The sequence below is a fragment of the Pituophis catenifer genome, unplaced genomic scaffold (genome assembly GCF_029215685.1).
Source record: "Pituophis catenifer annectens isolate HBS135680 unplaced genomic scaffold, rPitCat1.0.hap2 SCAF_19, whole genome shotgun sequence".
Classification (NCBI taxonomy): domain Eukaryota; kingdom Metazoa; phylum Chordata; class Lepidosauria; order Squamata; family Colubridae; genus Pituophis; species Pituophis catenifer.
Genome location: NW_027256899.1, coordinates 2,059,742 through 2,075,928, shown reverse-complemented (window position 1 = coordinate 2,075,928; position 16,187 = coordinate 2,059,742). Strand labels below are relative to the sequence as shown.

General features: G+C 41.2%; 1 protein-coding gene across 1 annotated transcript; it reads right to left on the bottom strand.

Moving 5' to 3' along the window:
* Window positions 1-5,408: 5,408 nt before the first annotated feature.
* LOC139326234 (vomeronasal type-2 receptor 26-like) lies at window positions 5,409-15,769 on the bottom strand. Its single transcript, XM_070956391.1, has 5 exons — window positions 15,632-15,769; window positions 9,127-9,915; window positions 7,510-7,722; window positions 6,614-6,731; window positions 5,409-6,319 (listed from the first exon to the last, which is right to left on the bottom strand). The coding sequence occupies exons 1-5, from the start codon at window positions 15,767-15,769 to the stop codon at window positions 5,409-5,411; spliced, it is 2,169 nt and encodes a 722-aa protein (XP_070812492.1).
* Between the last annotated feature and the right edge of the window lie 418 nt (window positions 15,770-16,187).

Here is a 16,187-nt window from a genome sequence, read left to right as displayed (position 1 = left end):
AGATTCTCTGCTTAGTTTTATAGCACTCAGTATGTTGTGAGGTATTTCTGGGATTAATAATACCCCCTCTATTTTCCCTAAACCAGGCAAGGTCACATTTCCTCTGCCTAATACTTGAACCTTTTCTTGATTAGCTACCTTTATCACAAACTTATCTTCTGTAAATGAGGTTAATATACTTTTGTTGTTAGTGGTGTGATTTGTTGCACCAGAATCAATAAGCCAATTATTGTTCTCATCTTGTTGTGTTCTGGTGCTGTCTTGTTTATTTAGCCCATTTAGTGACCCAGATTTTCTCTCTTTTGAATTTTCTCTACCTCCTCTACTTTCTCTGTAATTTGGTGGACTTCTATATTTGTGTCTATCTGTGGAAGATTGTCTGTAATTGTATTTGCTCCTATATTCTGGCCTATGTCTCTCCCTTGGGACTTTGGGACAGTCTCTTCTACTGTGTTCCCTGGATCCACAATTGTGGCATCTAAAGGCCTCATTATATTTATCTTGAAAGGCTACTTTCCTAAAAGATTTGTGTTCTGTTTGGTTACTGGAACGATTTTTTCTTGAATTGTCTTCTGCTATCAATTTGTTAGATAGACTTTCTATTGATAAATATCCCAAATTAATGGTATCTAAGTGTGACATAAAGCTATCCCATGATGGATCAAGTGAATTGATAATAACACTTTTCATTGTTTGATCTGAAATCACTTCCCCCCTCAATTGCAGCTCAGCTCTTATTTTGTTTAGATTTATCAAATGCTCACTTATAGAAACCCCTGGTTTCACTCTAGAAGAAAAGAAATCCTTAGACATTCTTGTGGTTGTGGCTACGCTATCGCTGTGAAATAGATTAAACATGCATTGAATTATTTCTGATACAGTTAGGTTTGGTTTGATGCTATGATACATTGCAGGAGACACGCTAGAAATTATTATGAAAAATGCTCTATGATGTAAACAATCTATTTTTAAAGTCCAAGGTCTTCTTGGAGGACTAGTTATAAAGAATAGTAAATTTTCTTTCATGAAAATAACCTGAAGCTGTTGGTACCACTCTTGTAAATTAATGCCATCAACTCTAAGTTTTGGGAAGTCACTGGGTAAGTTCCCCACATTATTTTGTCCATTACTTACAACCTGAGGCAGTCCGTGGTCTCTCAAGTGCAGGAAATTACAGAACGGCATTGGGATGCTTGTAACGAGTCTGCGCGGTTCTCTGGCCAGTTCAAGTCTTTCGGGGCCGTCTACGTAGTTTTGCACATGCGCGTTGCTCATTTCTTCTTTGGCGCCGTTGTGGAAGGTTCTCTCCATTTCAGCTCTCTCGATCCGCTCCTCTTCAGATGAGTCGGTCTCTGGCTCGGTTTTTGGGGCTTTGGTGATGGCGACGGTTCTTCTCTTTCTCTTGTGTGCGCTGGCACTCGATTCTGTCTGCGGTGTAGGACGGAATCGGCATGGCTCTCTGGGCTCGGGTGTCGTCGTTTTCGAAGTCAGGATGGGAGCGTGCAGGTCTTGAGTTGTCGGTTTGATTTCTTGCTTCTTCGTTGATGTCTTGGAGATTTTCAATCTTGGCCCAAAAGCAGCAAAAAGCGTTTTCATTGCTGACTTTACTTGAGACTTTGTTAAATCGTCTTCACTTTCTGATTTTGGTTCATCTGAAGAGTTTGAGACTTCTTTTTCACTTTCTTCGTCTGATAGCGTTTTTCGCGCCAGAAATTTTGAACTGAGCGTTTTGATTGGCTCTGCTTCACTCTCTTTTGAAGTTCGTTGAAACCAAGATGGCTGCCGTTCAAAATTTCGCGCGAGGTCACATCTTTTCTTTTTTACAACTATTTTCTCAGTAGTCATTTCACTCACAGTTTTTTGATCTTTGGGTTTTTCTTTAATGACGTTTTTCTCTCTCGCTGCTCCGCTGTTCCTCAGCATCTCCTGGAGGTCCGCGATGAGGCTTTCATCATTCTTTTGGCTTTTTAGTATCTTTAATATCTCTGACCTGAGTTCGTTATTTTCTATCTCAATTTCTTCCTGGTCGTTGTTTTCACTCATCAGTTCTTCTTCTTCAGTGGTGTATTCTTCGGATTCTCTCGAAATCGCATTAGTGGATTCGTTGATCATCTCTTGATCAGTTTCTATTTCTTTGCTGTAGGCCCTGGTGTTGGGCCTATCTTTCTTGGACATTTTTAATTACTTATTGAGTCAATTAACCATCCTCTGCTACCAGCTTGTTGCAATATTTTCAGGATCAGACTCAATAAAGATAATAGAAGTTAGAGATTTAAATATATCTCTTTTTAATCATAATAGGCATTCTATATTCGCTGAATATTCAAGATAGAAGCAAGGAAAATGGGGAGGATGGCTCCTTATATATACAAGGGGTGGAGCCAGGAATGGGAGTGGTAAATTATGAATACATTAAAGTCCAAAGAATAAGTTAACCCCTGATGTTCCATATATACATTATTTACACATTAGAGAATAAGGCATTTACATCTGACAGTTTAAAAGATATATTATAAATGAAAGAAAAATTAAAACTTTGAGAGAACAAGAATAGAAAGCAGAAACTAAAAACAGATTTAAAAAAAGATTAAACTCTGTAGGAAAAAGAATTCAGCTTTATAAAGAGTGACTCTTGAGATACATATTGCGATTAAAACCAAAAAATTATAAATTATAGGCAGATATTTCTCTCTCTGGGAACAATGAGAATATATAAGTGATGTTCCAGTGTCTGGAGGCCTTATGGATCTGGATGGGGAGAAACAGACTCAGGCTCAACCCATCCAAGACCGAGTGGCTGTGGTTTCCGACGTCCCGATATAGTCAGTTGGTGCCATCACTGACTATTGGGGGTGAGTCATTGGCCCCCACGGAGAGGGCTCGCAACTTGGGTGTCCTCCTGGACTCACGGCTGTCTTTAGAACAGCATTTGACAGCTGTGGCCGGGAGGACTTTTTATCAGGTTCGCCTGATTTGCCAGTTGCGTGCCTTTCTGGATCGGGACTCATTAAGTAGGTCACTCATGCCCTCGTCACTTCCCGCCTGGACTACTGCAATGCTCTCTACATGGGGCTCTCCTTGAGGAGCACCTGGAGGCTCCAGCTGGTCCAGAATGCGGCCGTGCGGGTGGTTATGGGAGCGACGTGGCGCTCCCATGTGTCTCCCCTCCTGCGCGAGCTGCACTGGCTCCCGGTGGTCTTCCGGGTGCGTTTCAAGGTTTTGGTTACCACCTTTAAAACACTCCATGGCTTAGGACCGGGGTATCTATGAGACCGCCTTCTGCCACCAGTAGCCTCTCACCGACCAGTACGCTCCCATAGAGAGAGGCTTCTCAGGATGCTGTTGGTCAAACAATGTTGACTGGCGGCCCCCAGGGGGAGAGCCTTCTCTATGGGGGCACCTGCCATCTGGAACGAGCTCCCCCCAGAGATACGGAGGATCCCGGATCTGCGCACTTTCCGCCGTGCCCTTTAAACATTTTTATTTCAGCAGGCTGGCCTGGCCTAACTTCCCTTTTAAATTGCTTTTAAGTTTGTCTTATAAATTGGGGTATTTTAAATTTGTTTTGGGCCAAAGCATTTAATGTATTTTAAATGGTTTTTTAACGTTTTTACTATATGTATTTTATCTTTTGGCTGTTCACCGCCCTGAGTCCTTTGGGAGTAGGGCGGTATATAAATTTAATAAATAATAATAATAATAATAATAATAATAATAATAATAATAATAATAATAATAATAATAATAATAATAATAATAATAATAATAATAATAATAATAATAATACAGTCATAAGTGGGAGGAGATGGGTGGTGGGAACGATGAGAAGATGAATAGTAGTGCAGACTTAGTAAATAGTTTGACAGTGTTGAGGGAATTATTTGTTGAGCAGAGTGATGGTGTTCGGGGAAAAAACTGTCCTTGTGTCTAGTTGTTCTGGTGTGCAGTGCTCTATAGCGTCGTTTTGAGGGTAGGAGTTGAAACAGTTTATGTCCAGGATAATAGGATAGGATAGGATAGGATAGGATAGGATAGGATAGGATAGGATAGGATAGGATAGGGTAGGGTAGGGTAGGGTAGGGTAGCGTAGCATAGGAATAGGAATAGGAATAGGAATAGGAATAGGAATAGGAATAGGAATAGGAATAGGAATAGGAATAGGAATAGGAATAGGAATAGGAATAGGAATAGAAGAGTGGCATCAAACTCCATAGGTCTGGTTAACCTTTCCCAGCAGTCTCTGGAGACAAGAGACCATGTTGAAGGACAACAGGGGTCAATGCCCTTGTTATTCAAGCTTTTCATTTTCAATTGAAGCTTACCGTATTTTTCAGACTATAAAATGCACCGGAGTATAAAATGGACCAAGATTTTGAAGAGGTAAACAAGAAAATAAGTTTTTGGCCTCTGCATGTCCAGTTTTTGCCCTCCCTGGCCCCCAGGAGCATTCTGCAGCTCTCCGAAACCCTCTGTGCGCCCCGTTTTTGCAAAAAATGGGCCCATTTTTGCCCTCCTCACCCCCCAGGAACACTCTGCAGGCCTCCCAGACCCGCTGCGCATCCCGGTTTGTGAAAAATGGATCTGTTTTTTGCAAAAACGGGACACGTGGGGCGGGGTTTTGGGAGGCCAAAAATGGCTGTATTCGGTGTATAAGATGCACCAACATTTCCACCCTCTTTTAGGGTGAAAAAGTATGTCTTACACTCAAAAAGTACAGTAGTTTCTCTCTTTTTGAATCAGAAAAGCACCTGGATAGTCCACCTTCTACTGAGCTCTTCCAGGCCAGGAGACCATCTCATGGGGAAAATCCTCAATTTTAACAAGAATATTGCATACAACAATGACTTCCAACCAGGCTCCTCCTTGTCAGTTTCATTCATAAATCATTCCCTGTGCTGGAGTTTCCTTTCCTCTCTTTGCATTCCTAACACTTTCCTTCTTTCCTTTTTATTTCACTTACTCCTCTATTAACGGACCTGTCTAATTTCCTGAATGGTCTGGATTTCCAATGCTTCTCTCTTTTTGTCTTATTTTGTGGAAGTCGCTGGAATCCAAAGATGGGACAGAATGAGAACCGTAACAACTCCAGATTATTTTCCTCTCTCCATCCAAACTTGAGTTCATCACTTGAATGCTAACTTTTGTTTAAAGTAGTGATTGAAACGGTTGTAGTGCCCCCTGCCCAGCCCAGTTCCATATTTTTATAATTGTTGATAGATATTATAGAATTCCTGATCATTATAGAAACTGGTTCTTTTTAGAATTGATAAATGTTTCTCACATTAAAAGAATCTTCTTCCTTTTATGATAGATCTATTTTAATGATTAAATTATTTTGAATCCCCTTTAGTGGCCAGGTAAAAATTACTACTTCTACAAATAATGGTGTGTTTGTGACTCTTAATATTTCATGTTTTTATATTTATCTTGGTTGTAAGATGCTCCTTTGTGTTGAGGTCTGGCCTCAGAAGGATAATGTAGCACTTGGGGATGAAGATGCAGCCCAGCAGACCAGCACTGGAGGCCAGGATGGAGAAGACCTGCACAGCCACCATGTGTTTCCCTTTGGTGCTCAGGTAGGTGGGCACAAAAGTCACCCAGACACTGCAGAAGACCAGCATGCTGAAGGTGATCAGCTTGGCTTCGTTGAAGGCCCCAGGCAGGTTCCTGGCCAGGAAAGCCACCGTGAAGCAGATGGCAGCCAGGAAGCCCATGTAGCTGAGGGTGACGTAGAACATGACAACGGCCCCTTCGTTGCATTGCAGGATGATCTCTCCAGGCTGGGAGTGGAGGTCAGAGTCAGGGAAGGGGGCAGAAACTCCCAGCCAGATGGAGCAGATGATAATTTGGACAGCAGAACAAGACAGGATGATGGAGTTGGCCAAGCTCTTCCCCAACCATCTCTTCACTCGGTTTCCTGGTTTTGTAGCCAGGAAGGCCAGCACCACCATGATGGTTTTGGCCAAGAGAGAAGAAACAGCAACTGAGAAGATGATGCTGAAGACTGTTTGTCGGAGAAGGCAGGTGGCTTTCCTTGGTTGACCAATGAAGAGAGAAGGAGACAAGAAGCAAAGCAGGAGGGAGACCAGGAGGATGTAGGAGAGGTCCCGATTGTTGGCTTTGACAAGGGGAGTTTCTCTGTATTTAATGAAGATGATTAAAACAAGGCCTGTGGTTAGGAAGAAGAGTAGGGCAAAAGAGACCAGGATGATGCCCAGAAGTTCTTCATAAGACAGGAAAGTTATAGCTTTGAAGATACATTGGACTCTGTCCACATTTGGATATTTATCATCCGGACACTTGGTGCATTTTTGTGTATCTGAGAAAGACAAAAAGCAACATTTCTTTAATATTCTGTTTTTTTACATTTCAAAAAACACCTTTTTTGGACAAAGCCTGATTCCAGGAACATTTTCCAAGATATGTTGCGTAACCATTCCACAGGAAAAAAAATGATAATATAGTTTTCTAATACCTATATAGCTAAGGTATATGATTTTGAATAAACAAAAAAAGAGTTGAGCTTCAATGCATGTTTTAATTTGCATTTTCATCAAAATGCTGCAGATAAATCCATTTCCACCAGACCTTCCTTTCCTCTGGTGTGACCCACCTTCCTGAGTGGAGAAGGTTCCCTCCGGACAAGGAACGCAGTCATAGCAGCAAACTGGCTCTCCTTCTCGAGCCCTCTTGACAAATCCAGGATGGCAACTTTCCACACATTTGGACTGAGGCAGAGACTAAGCAGAAAAACAAGGAATGCCAAAGAAAAGAGGTTAGGACTCTCCGTCCATGGGAAATGGGGGGAGAAATGGAGGGAGACAAGTAAATTCTTCACTGAGGTAACTATGAAATCTCTGACTCCTTCCAAACAGGTGTACGAGATGTGACCCTGGCAGGTTCTTCCTTTAGTTCCTCCCTTTTGCTTCTGGCATTTAACATTGCAATAAAGGATTTTTCTACTCAATAAAGTCTGGAGGGATGGAATTGAGAAAAAACTTTTAGCATTAAGTAACAAACAGCCTGCCAACCTAGCAGTTCAAAAGCACATAAAAAATACAAATAGAAAAATAGGGACCACCTTTGGTGAGAAGGTAACAGAGTTCCGTGCGCCTTTGGCATTGAGTCATGCCGGCCATATGACCACAGAGATGTCCAGAGTCAGGAACGACTAGCACATATGTGTGAGGGCAACCTTTACCTTTTAACAAACAATCGGTTCCTCCTCATGACTGTATTAAAATGCATTCCTCCACTCTTCATCTATCCATGGTTATGATGATTTATTCATATTAAATTTTTGAATAAATTCATTGTCAAAAATTTATTAATTTGTTATTTTATTAGATTTATTTAAGTAGAGTAAAATGTGATTAAGAAGGAAACTTTTAACCTGTAGGGCCTGGAAAGGTTTCTTCTGGACTACATAAAGCCTCGTAAAGCTGCTCTCCTTTGACACTAGTTCAAAACAGTCTCCCAGTTAAGAGAGAAAGGAAAAAATTATCCCACCTTGTTGAGCAACTTTAGCCGTGAAAGAGCTCTTCGGTGGATAGTAAGTCTCTGTCTTTTCCAAGCCCCCATTGGCTGTTGGATGGGATCCTCCTTGGGGAGAATCAAATAGCTCATGATTGCCAGATCTGCTGCTAGAACTCCATTTTGATCCAAGTACAGTTTCCTATCAGAAATATTGCAATACTCATTCTTCTGCAGGAAAGGATGGAACTAGAAGGGGAACATCCAGGAAGTTTAACATCTGAAAGCTTTTTTAAAAAATCCCATTTAGCCTTTACACATTTGAATCTTTTTTCTACAGCTAACATCAAAATATGCTTATTTAGGAAAATAGGTGTTACTACCTTCATAAATAAAAAACAAAGGTTCAGCAGAATTGCTCAATCTTATATTGGCAAATTATATATATATATATATATATATATATATATATATATATATATATATATATATATATATATATATATATATATATATATAAACAAAATATAATTGATGCAATTGGTAAGTTATAGGGGACATTCTAGAGCAGATGATAAATAAAATGAATCATAGGAAAAAAAGATTATTATGTATAGCCTTTATTGTCATTGTACATCATGTATACAATGAAATTATTCATAAATGCCTAGAAAACATCAGGATGATTATGAGAAACGATTCATTTAGTGACCATTTCAAAGTTACAATGGCTCTGAAAAAAGTGATCTATGATCGTTTTTCCCAGGATCATGGCAGCATCCCCAGGGTCTCCAGGTGATCAACATCTGAATTCTTGGCATCCGCTTATGATGGTTGCAGCGTTTTAGGATCACCTGATCTCCTTTTGCGACTTCTGACAAGCAAAATCAACAGGGAAGCCAGATTCACTTAACAACCATGTTACTGACTTAACTACTGCAGTGATTCACTTAAGAAGAAAAGGCAAGAAAGGTCATAAAATGGGGCCTAACTCAGTTAATGACTATCTTCCTTAGCAACAGAAATGTTGAGCTCAGTTGTGGTCGTAAATCCCATCCTGCCTTTTCCAACAACTGGAAGAAGTTGCACAGAAGCTCCAGATCTCCTCCATGTTGCTCCAGAGGAAGGAGGGGAAATGGGGAAATGAGCTCAGTCAGAAGGGAGGAGATTCTGGCTGAAGGAGAGGAAAAAGACCCTGAAAAGAGGAGCCATTTCAGAGCTGAGCCCTCAAAGCAGAGTAGTTCAGCCTCCCCTTCACTGAGGAGGCAAAGACTGAGCAGCCATCAGTCAGAGAAGCTTTGACTGGGACTCTGCAGAGAGGAGGGGTTGGGCTGGATGATCTCAGGATCTCCTTCTAGATGATCTCAGGGTCTCCTTATAATTATAAAGTTAAAATTGCACTATGCTAATCACAAACCCATAAAGACATCCTTTTAAACATCCTGCATACATTCTTTTAAAAGTAGTATTTAAAACCAAAATTTATCTGACATGGTGTCTGGTGCTTAGAAGGTTATGTCTCAAGCAATTAGATGGGCCAAATGTGTTGACCTTCTGAAGCCCAATGTGGTTGAGAAGGTTCCCCTCCTTCTCCTCTGGGTTCCTTCTCCAAAGAAACTGATTATTGATGGATCCATATCAGGACCACCATACCTGCCATGGCTGCAGCCTTGGAGACCCCAAAGTCTTTTCTCCCTCCTTCTTTCCCCTCCTCGATCTGGAGGAATAGGCGGCATTCAAGGCCTGGGCCAGAGTCTTCACGATACTGTAAGGTTGGTAGTAATTTGGGCTCCGTTTCCTGTTCTGCTTCCATTGGGTCTCCAGTGGGGCTTTTTGGATACATCTTTTGCGGACTTTGACAGAAAACTTTAAAAGAAAACATTGGAAATAATGATCGTGAAACTCATCTTCCACAAAGAAATGGGGTTCAAAGGCAGAATCTTCTGGCCTTTCTTTTTCCACAAAAGCGAAGTTCCAAATACTTTGGACGTATTTATAAAGTCTGTGCTTTTTCAATCTGTATGTTCCCAAAGTTGCCATGATCCAGACTTTCCCTTCAATGGGTCCTGGCAAACGCATAAGTATTAAATGGAAAGGAAGAATTCTGTCCGTAATGGGAACATGTTCTATGAAGTGAACAAAGACGTTGACTTGTCTCCACTTAGAGAGGGAATCCCTGAGGGATGCTATATATCCAGTTGTTGAGAACAGTTGTGATACAACAGCACAAATCCCATTCTTGACAAGCATAGGAGGGAAAGTCCTCATGAAATTCTCTCCATTTTCAGTATCTGAAGCAAAGAGGCCAATGAAGGTCCATCTGAAGTGGAAGAGCAGTTGGACAATTGCTGGGTAGTGGAACCCTTCTTTGGGGAGCATCTGGTGGAAAAAAGGAAATTGGCTTTTATCACTCAGCGCCTCTGAAGCAATTGTATCACTGATCTAAAAAAGTAAGGAAGAAAGCTGTGTTATACTGGGGGTCAGATAAAGTCCTAAATTTTATTTTTTAATAAATTCAACTTGGTATTGATGAACAAATTAAATAAACTATTGTTGATTAGCAATAATGCCATAGCAAGAAATAGAATATTAAACAGAGTGTTAACAACACTGTATAAAAATGGAATACAAAAAACAAATTAAATAAAAAAGAATAAGAGTAAAAAATGCAAATCATTTCTGTATCACCCCTACCATTTATTGCAATCAGAGCCACATATGCTGATGTGAAAGGAATATTTTGTTCCAATAAAGGTCCATAAATGTTTAATTCTGATTGAACAAATGTGTTGCTTTAACACAAGTATCCCAAGAGGTTGTTTGTCTAATGTGCAGTCCAAGACATTGATCTCTCTCTTTCTTATGCAGTTGATATTCAATGTTCCAGATGCTTGGTGAAGCTTGCTTGCCTAGTATAGATCTATTTCAAGCTTTTTAGCTCTCATCAGCTAGCCATACCCTTACTTGCATTCGAACTTGGGCTGCCTACATGTTAGGCAGTTGTATTAACCTCTGAACCACAAGTTCTCCTCCCTTCATCAGCTTGAGCCAGGGGAGCTGAAAGGCGAAAGGGATATATACCTTGATTATTTTTGGCCTGTTTTCTAGTTACATAAGAGACAGGGAGACCACAGCTCCTAATATAATTTGTCAGATGCATAATCCAAGAGGCTTTATTTGCAATTTTATATGTTCTAACTAAAGAACCTGTTGATGTGGGTGAAGAAGGAGAGTGCAAAAGTTGGCTTGAAACTCAACATTAAGAAAACTAAGATCATGGCATCTGGCCCTCTCAATTCCTGGCAAATAGATGGGGAAGAAACGGAGGTAGTGACAGATTTTATTTTCCTGGGCTCCAAGATCACCGCAGATGGGGACTGCAGCCAAGAAATTAAAAGACACTTGATCCTGGGGAGGAAAGCTATGGGAAATCTAGAAAGCATACTAAAAAGCAGAGACATGACCTTGCCAATAAAAGCGCGTATAGTCAAGGTGATGGTTTTCCCAGTTGCAATGGATGGCTGTGAAAGTTGGACCATAAGAAAGGCTGAGCGCCAAAGAATGGAGGCCTTTATGGTGCTGGAGAAGAGTCCTGCAAGTCCCTTAGACTGCAAGGCTGTTCTGCCCCAGCTCCAAATCCCAAGGAGTGTGACACACAAAAAGCTCCAAAAACTCTGTTTAGAAATGTAAGGTCCCAAAATATACTTAGTCACCAGAATGCCAAAGAGAGAGACTCAAGTCGAGACTTGCAAAAAAGCAGATTTTATTTTATTTTTATTTTTTTAAAATTTGATTTATATGCCGCCCTTCTCCGGAGACTCAGGGCGGCTTACAATGTGTTAAGCAATAGCCTTCATACTTTTGTATATTTATACAAAGTCAGCTTATGGTCCCCACAAACTGGGTCCTCAATTTACCTACCTTAGAAAGGATGGAAGGCTGAGTCAACCTTGAGCCTGGTGAGATTTGAACTTATAGTAATTGCAGACAGCTGGTGTCAATCACAATGCTATCAGTCTGCTGAGCCACCAAAACAAAATACTGGCCAAAAACAAAATACTGGGTGGAACTATATCCAGAACATACAGATACAATGCATGCGAGGAAATAGCCACACATTGGGGAAGGTATGGCGTCCTTTTATACCCTCAGAGATGTCAGCTTAGTACCCAATTCTGGCCTCCTAATTTAGGTTTGTGTATTCCTTGTTGCCCTGCAAGGGGGAATAGAAACTTCCCCAATTAGTCTTATCTTAAGCATTTCTTTGTTTACCCAATTGGCCATTTGGCCCCCTGGCTTTCCAAGACAGGAGTTTATCCAGATAAAACATAAATTAGGGCTGAGGTGTAAATTATCCCTTTGTTGATGACTGTAGTTCCAACTAGATATGTACCATGCTTTTAGATAGCACAGGAAAATACAGGGAGAAGATTGAGATGGGTTCAGGTCAAATGGCAGGGACATACGTTTGACAAATACCAGATACATTACAGAGGCCTAATAACAGAATATGTTTGTTACAGGAGATACAAATAGAAAGGAATAATATGTGTGATACAAATACAAAGGCATATATGTATTACAGGAACCTAATGGTTACAGAATCTAGTATACCAGTATATCATATTCTAGTATTATTTATTATATCCTTATTATTGTTTCCCTTTCAATACAGAGAGACCCCTTTCAAAATGCAGGCTTCCAGTGCAAATGTCCTTATCAGCCTGCTATGAATTACAGAGAATAAACAAAGTCTGACAAGGGTTGGCAACCAGCCCAGAAACCAAGATGTACAAGAAACTCACTCTCAAAATGCTCTGCGTAGTAATTAAACGTTGTTTCCAGCAGCATGTGCTATCTGTGAGTGAACTTAAATAGGTTAAGGGAATGGCCAATTAGCCCCAAGCCTTACTCTCCAGGAGACCACCTCCTCCTCCTGAGTAGCCACTCCTGCCTTTTGGCAGCCCTGTGTGCTCGAGCATTGAGAAGAGGCTCCTCCAGTTCACTCTCTTCACTTGAAGGAGCCTCTGGAGGTTCTGAAGGTCCTGACTGAGTCTCTGCCTCTGACACCACATCCTCTTCAGCCTCCTCGCTGTCCGACTCAAGCGCTGGCTGCACAGGCTGCTGGCGCAACACCACACCAGCCTCCTCGTCATCAGGATCAGCCACAATCCGTGCAGGCCACTGGTGGGCTACAACAAAGGCGATCCAACCGGTCAGTTCTAGAGGAGATCAACCCTGACTGCTCTTTAAAAGGCCAGATCCTGAAGATGAAATTCAAATACTTTGACCATCCAATGAGAAGGAAGGACTCCCTGGAGAAGAGCTTAATGCTGGGAACGATGGAGGGCAAAAGAAAAAGGGGACGGCTGGATGGAGTCACTGAAGCATCGGCGTGAGCTTAAATGGACTCCGGGGGATGGTAGAGGAGAGGAAGGCCTGGAGGAACATTGTCCATGGGGTCGTGATGGGTTGGACACAACTTCGCAACTAACAACAACAATGTTCTAACCCAGAGAATTTGGGGACTCTGTCAGGTTCCAGAGGTTTAATTGTACACTAAGAAATTCAGCCCTGTGGAAAAGGAAGGAGACCCTCTGTGAGTTCCCTGGTTTCATGTATCAGGACACAGTAAAAAGCATCTGGTCTTCAGCAGTTCTTAAAAGGAGGTCAATGCAACCTCAGGTGAACAGCAACACAGGAGATATAACACCCTGTCCTCCTTTATTTTACAGAAAGAGAGCCGAAATGGAGGAGCCAGGTGTGAAAGGCTAAGGACACCCTGACTGCTTCCATGGGTGTGAAGAGGCTGAGAGGCAGCCTGGTGCTGCTGATCAAGGGACCTGGATTAATCGATCATCACAAGTGTGACGGCCTCTATAAAAGCCAAAGTTTCAGGAGTTTGCTGGTCTCCAGCATTGAGGTCTGTGTTAACAGAATGCCAAAGGGCAAAGAACCCAGCAATGATCTGAGAGAAGCCATTGTTGCTGCCTATCAATCTGGGAAGGGTTACAAGGCCATTTCCAAACAATTTAAAGTCCATCATTCTATAGCAAAGAAGATTATTCACAATAATAGTAGCGGTAGCTATTAAGCCCCAAACCTCAGTTCAATGGAAGGGCTTGAGGGTAACTTTTGCATTATACAGTATTCTCTAATAATTGGGAAGAAAACTGAATAGCTATGATATTTTTTAAAGTTTAAGCAGTAAATTCAATCCTGCCGTTGCTCTAGTTGAGCTCCTTTGATGATGGCAGATCCAAGATTCAGTCTCAGAGAAAAGTAACGCTGGGTAAGGAAAGGCGTTACTTGCTGTATTGCAGGGGTGAAGTGCTCACGGTAGCAATTATGGCAGGTGGTTCAGAGAACTGGTAGCGATGGCGGTGCGAGGCTCCCCTCGCCCACCCGGGTGTTGTTAGTTCCTGCTTTTAAAAGGTTAAAAAAAGGCTCTGACGATCGCGCACCACAGCTGTGATCGCCAGAGCCTTTTTTAAAAAACTTTTAAAAGCATTTCTTTTTACAAGCTCTTCGGCTGAATAGGTTGTAAAAAAATGCTTTAAAAGAGTAAAAAAAAAAAAGTTGGCCACGCCCACCCAGTCACAATACACCCACCAAGCCACGCCCACAGAACATGCCACAGTAACAAATTTTACATTTCACCACTGCTGTATTGGCTACCTTTGTTTTCCAAAGACCACAACTTTTGACTTTGATTTATCAATAATCAGAGAATTATTATCTCAGTAGGAGCCACCTTTTCTCAAGAGTCAACACATTCTAAACCACAGGATAATAGTACTGAATTATTAGTTTAAACCAATGTGTATTTAGCAGGTAGGAGCCTCAGTGGCTTAAAGACACTGGATCTGTTCCGGCAGTTCGAGTTCTATCACTGCATGGCGGGGTGAGCTCCCATCACTTGCCTCAGCTTCTGCCCACCTAGCAGTTCGAAAGCATGTGACAACACTAGTAGATAAATAGGTACCACTTTGGTGGGAAATGTGGCAGTGTTTTGTGGAGATGGCCGGGCCCCTGCCAGTGCTGGACTTGCTCGGATGTGAGGTAACATTGGTGGTGAGAGAAGGCCCGGATGATGCCACAGGATTCTGGTACAGAGCTGGTTCACCCCCTGTGATGCACCCTGGAGAACTTCATGGGCACAAACTGAATGGACTCGCACTCTTCGGCAGTGAAACAAATACTATGTACTAACATTGTAGTTTCCTGGCTAATTATACCTTTGCCATATGCTAAATAAATCATTTAGCATTTTAGACATGCACATGAGAATCCTTCCTTAGTCCTGGTAGGTCATTAATATCTAGACTGAAGAACAAGGGTTCAAATATGCATCTTTCCCTTCCCCCTTGGTATGCATAGATCCTTCTTCTCATGGCTCCATTGAGCCCAAACCTCCCTCTCAAACAAGGGCTTGGATCAGGGCCAACAGGCTGAGCTCCATTTTAAGGACCATCTACTTTCTCCATCATATTTCTCCATTTACTGCGTCAAGTGCTGCAGTAACATCTATACAGCCATCAGACTCTGGTTTATCTGACTGACATATTGTGTAATTAGATATTTCAAAACAAATACGTTATCAATATTAGATTATTAATTTATTGATTAATTATTGTACAACTTTATGAAACATTTTCCTCTATTTAAAACCTTTTTGTTCTTCTGCAAAGAATGCACTTTTGTTCATTTTTGTGTAAATCTCAAGTTTACTTAAGAGGAACATGGCAAATATTTTAGCCACAATGCTTACTAGACTAACTGGCCTGTAATTGCTAGAGTCCTTTTTTAATTCTATTTTTCAATATACATAAATGTATATTATAGTATTGCCAACTTCAATCCAACTGGATATGGCAGGTATTATTAGGAACATGCCAATAGTTCATCCACAACTAGGGATGTTTTTTGAATAGTTGAATGGCTGAGAGAAAGTCCTCTCCAGGGACCTTATTGCTTTTCAGGCCTTTTATGAGGAATTTGAACATGAACATAATAGGAAAAAAACAGGATTGACATGTCTGCTAATATGGAGAAAAGCAACTCTTGAATCCCGTGGAAAACATACAGGTGCATCTGCTGCTGACCCACCAACACCCACCACTCACTTTATCAAAGAGAGAAAAACACACACACAAACCTGTGGGACTTTGTAGGTGCCTCCTAATGTTGACATTTGGATGGAAATGCCCCTTCTAGCTCCATCAAGGAGAGCCAGAAGGTTCTCCTTCTTTCCACAGTCGTAGTTGGGGACATTGAATTCTCCAGTGGAGAGCATGTCCAGCAAGGCATCTGAAGTGCATAAAGTGTTCAAATAGTTGTCATGGATGTTGTAGCCCAGTGTGAGGTTGTGCAGGAGCTGGGAGTTCTTGTTTATCAGTTGAATGGTGAAAATTAATTGTAGGGTGTAGAAAAAACCATAAGAACCCGTGCTGTAAAACAAAAGTTCATGTTATTCTCTTTTTTTTTTGTAAAGTTTTTTTTTATTTTTTACACAAACACACACACAAACATACAATGTATTTTTGCTGGGCAGAGTATTCGGCCGGTTAACAAATTTAAACAATTTTTAGTCCTCTCAATTTCTATACCCTCTTTTTTGCCATAACATTTATTTTCATCTATTTTGTACCAATATTACCCTTCATTTTCATCTCTAATTTTGACCAAATTCCATTTTCCCTTCTATTCTATAT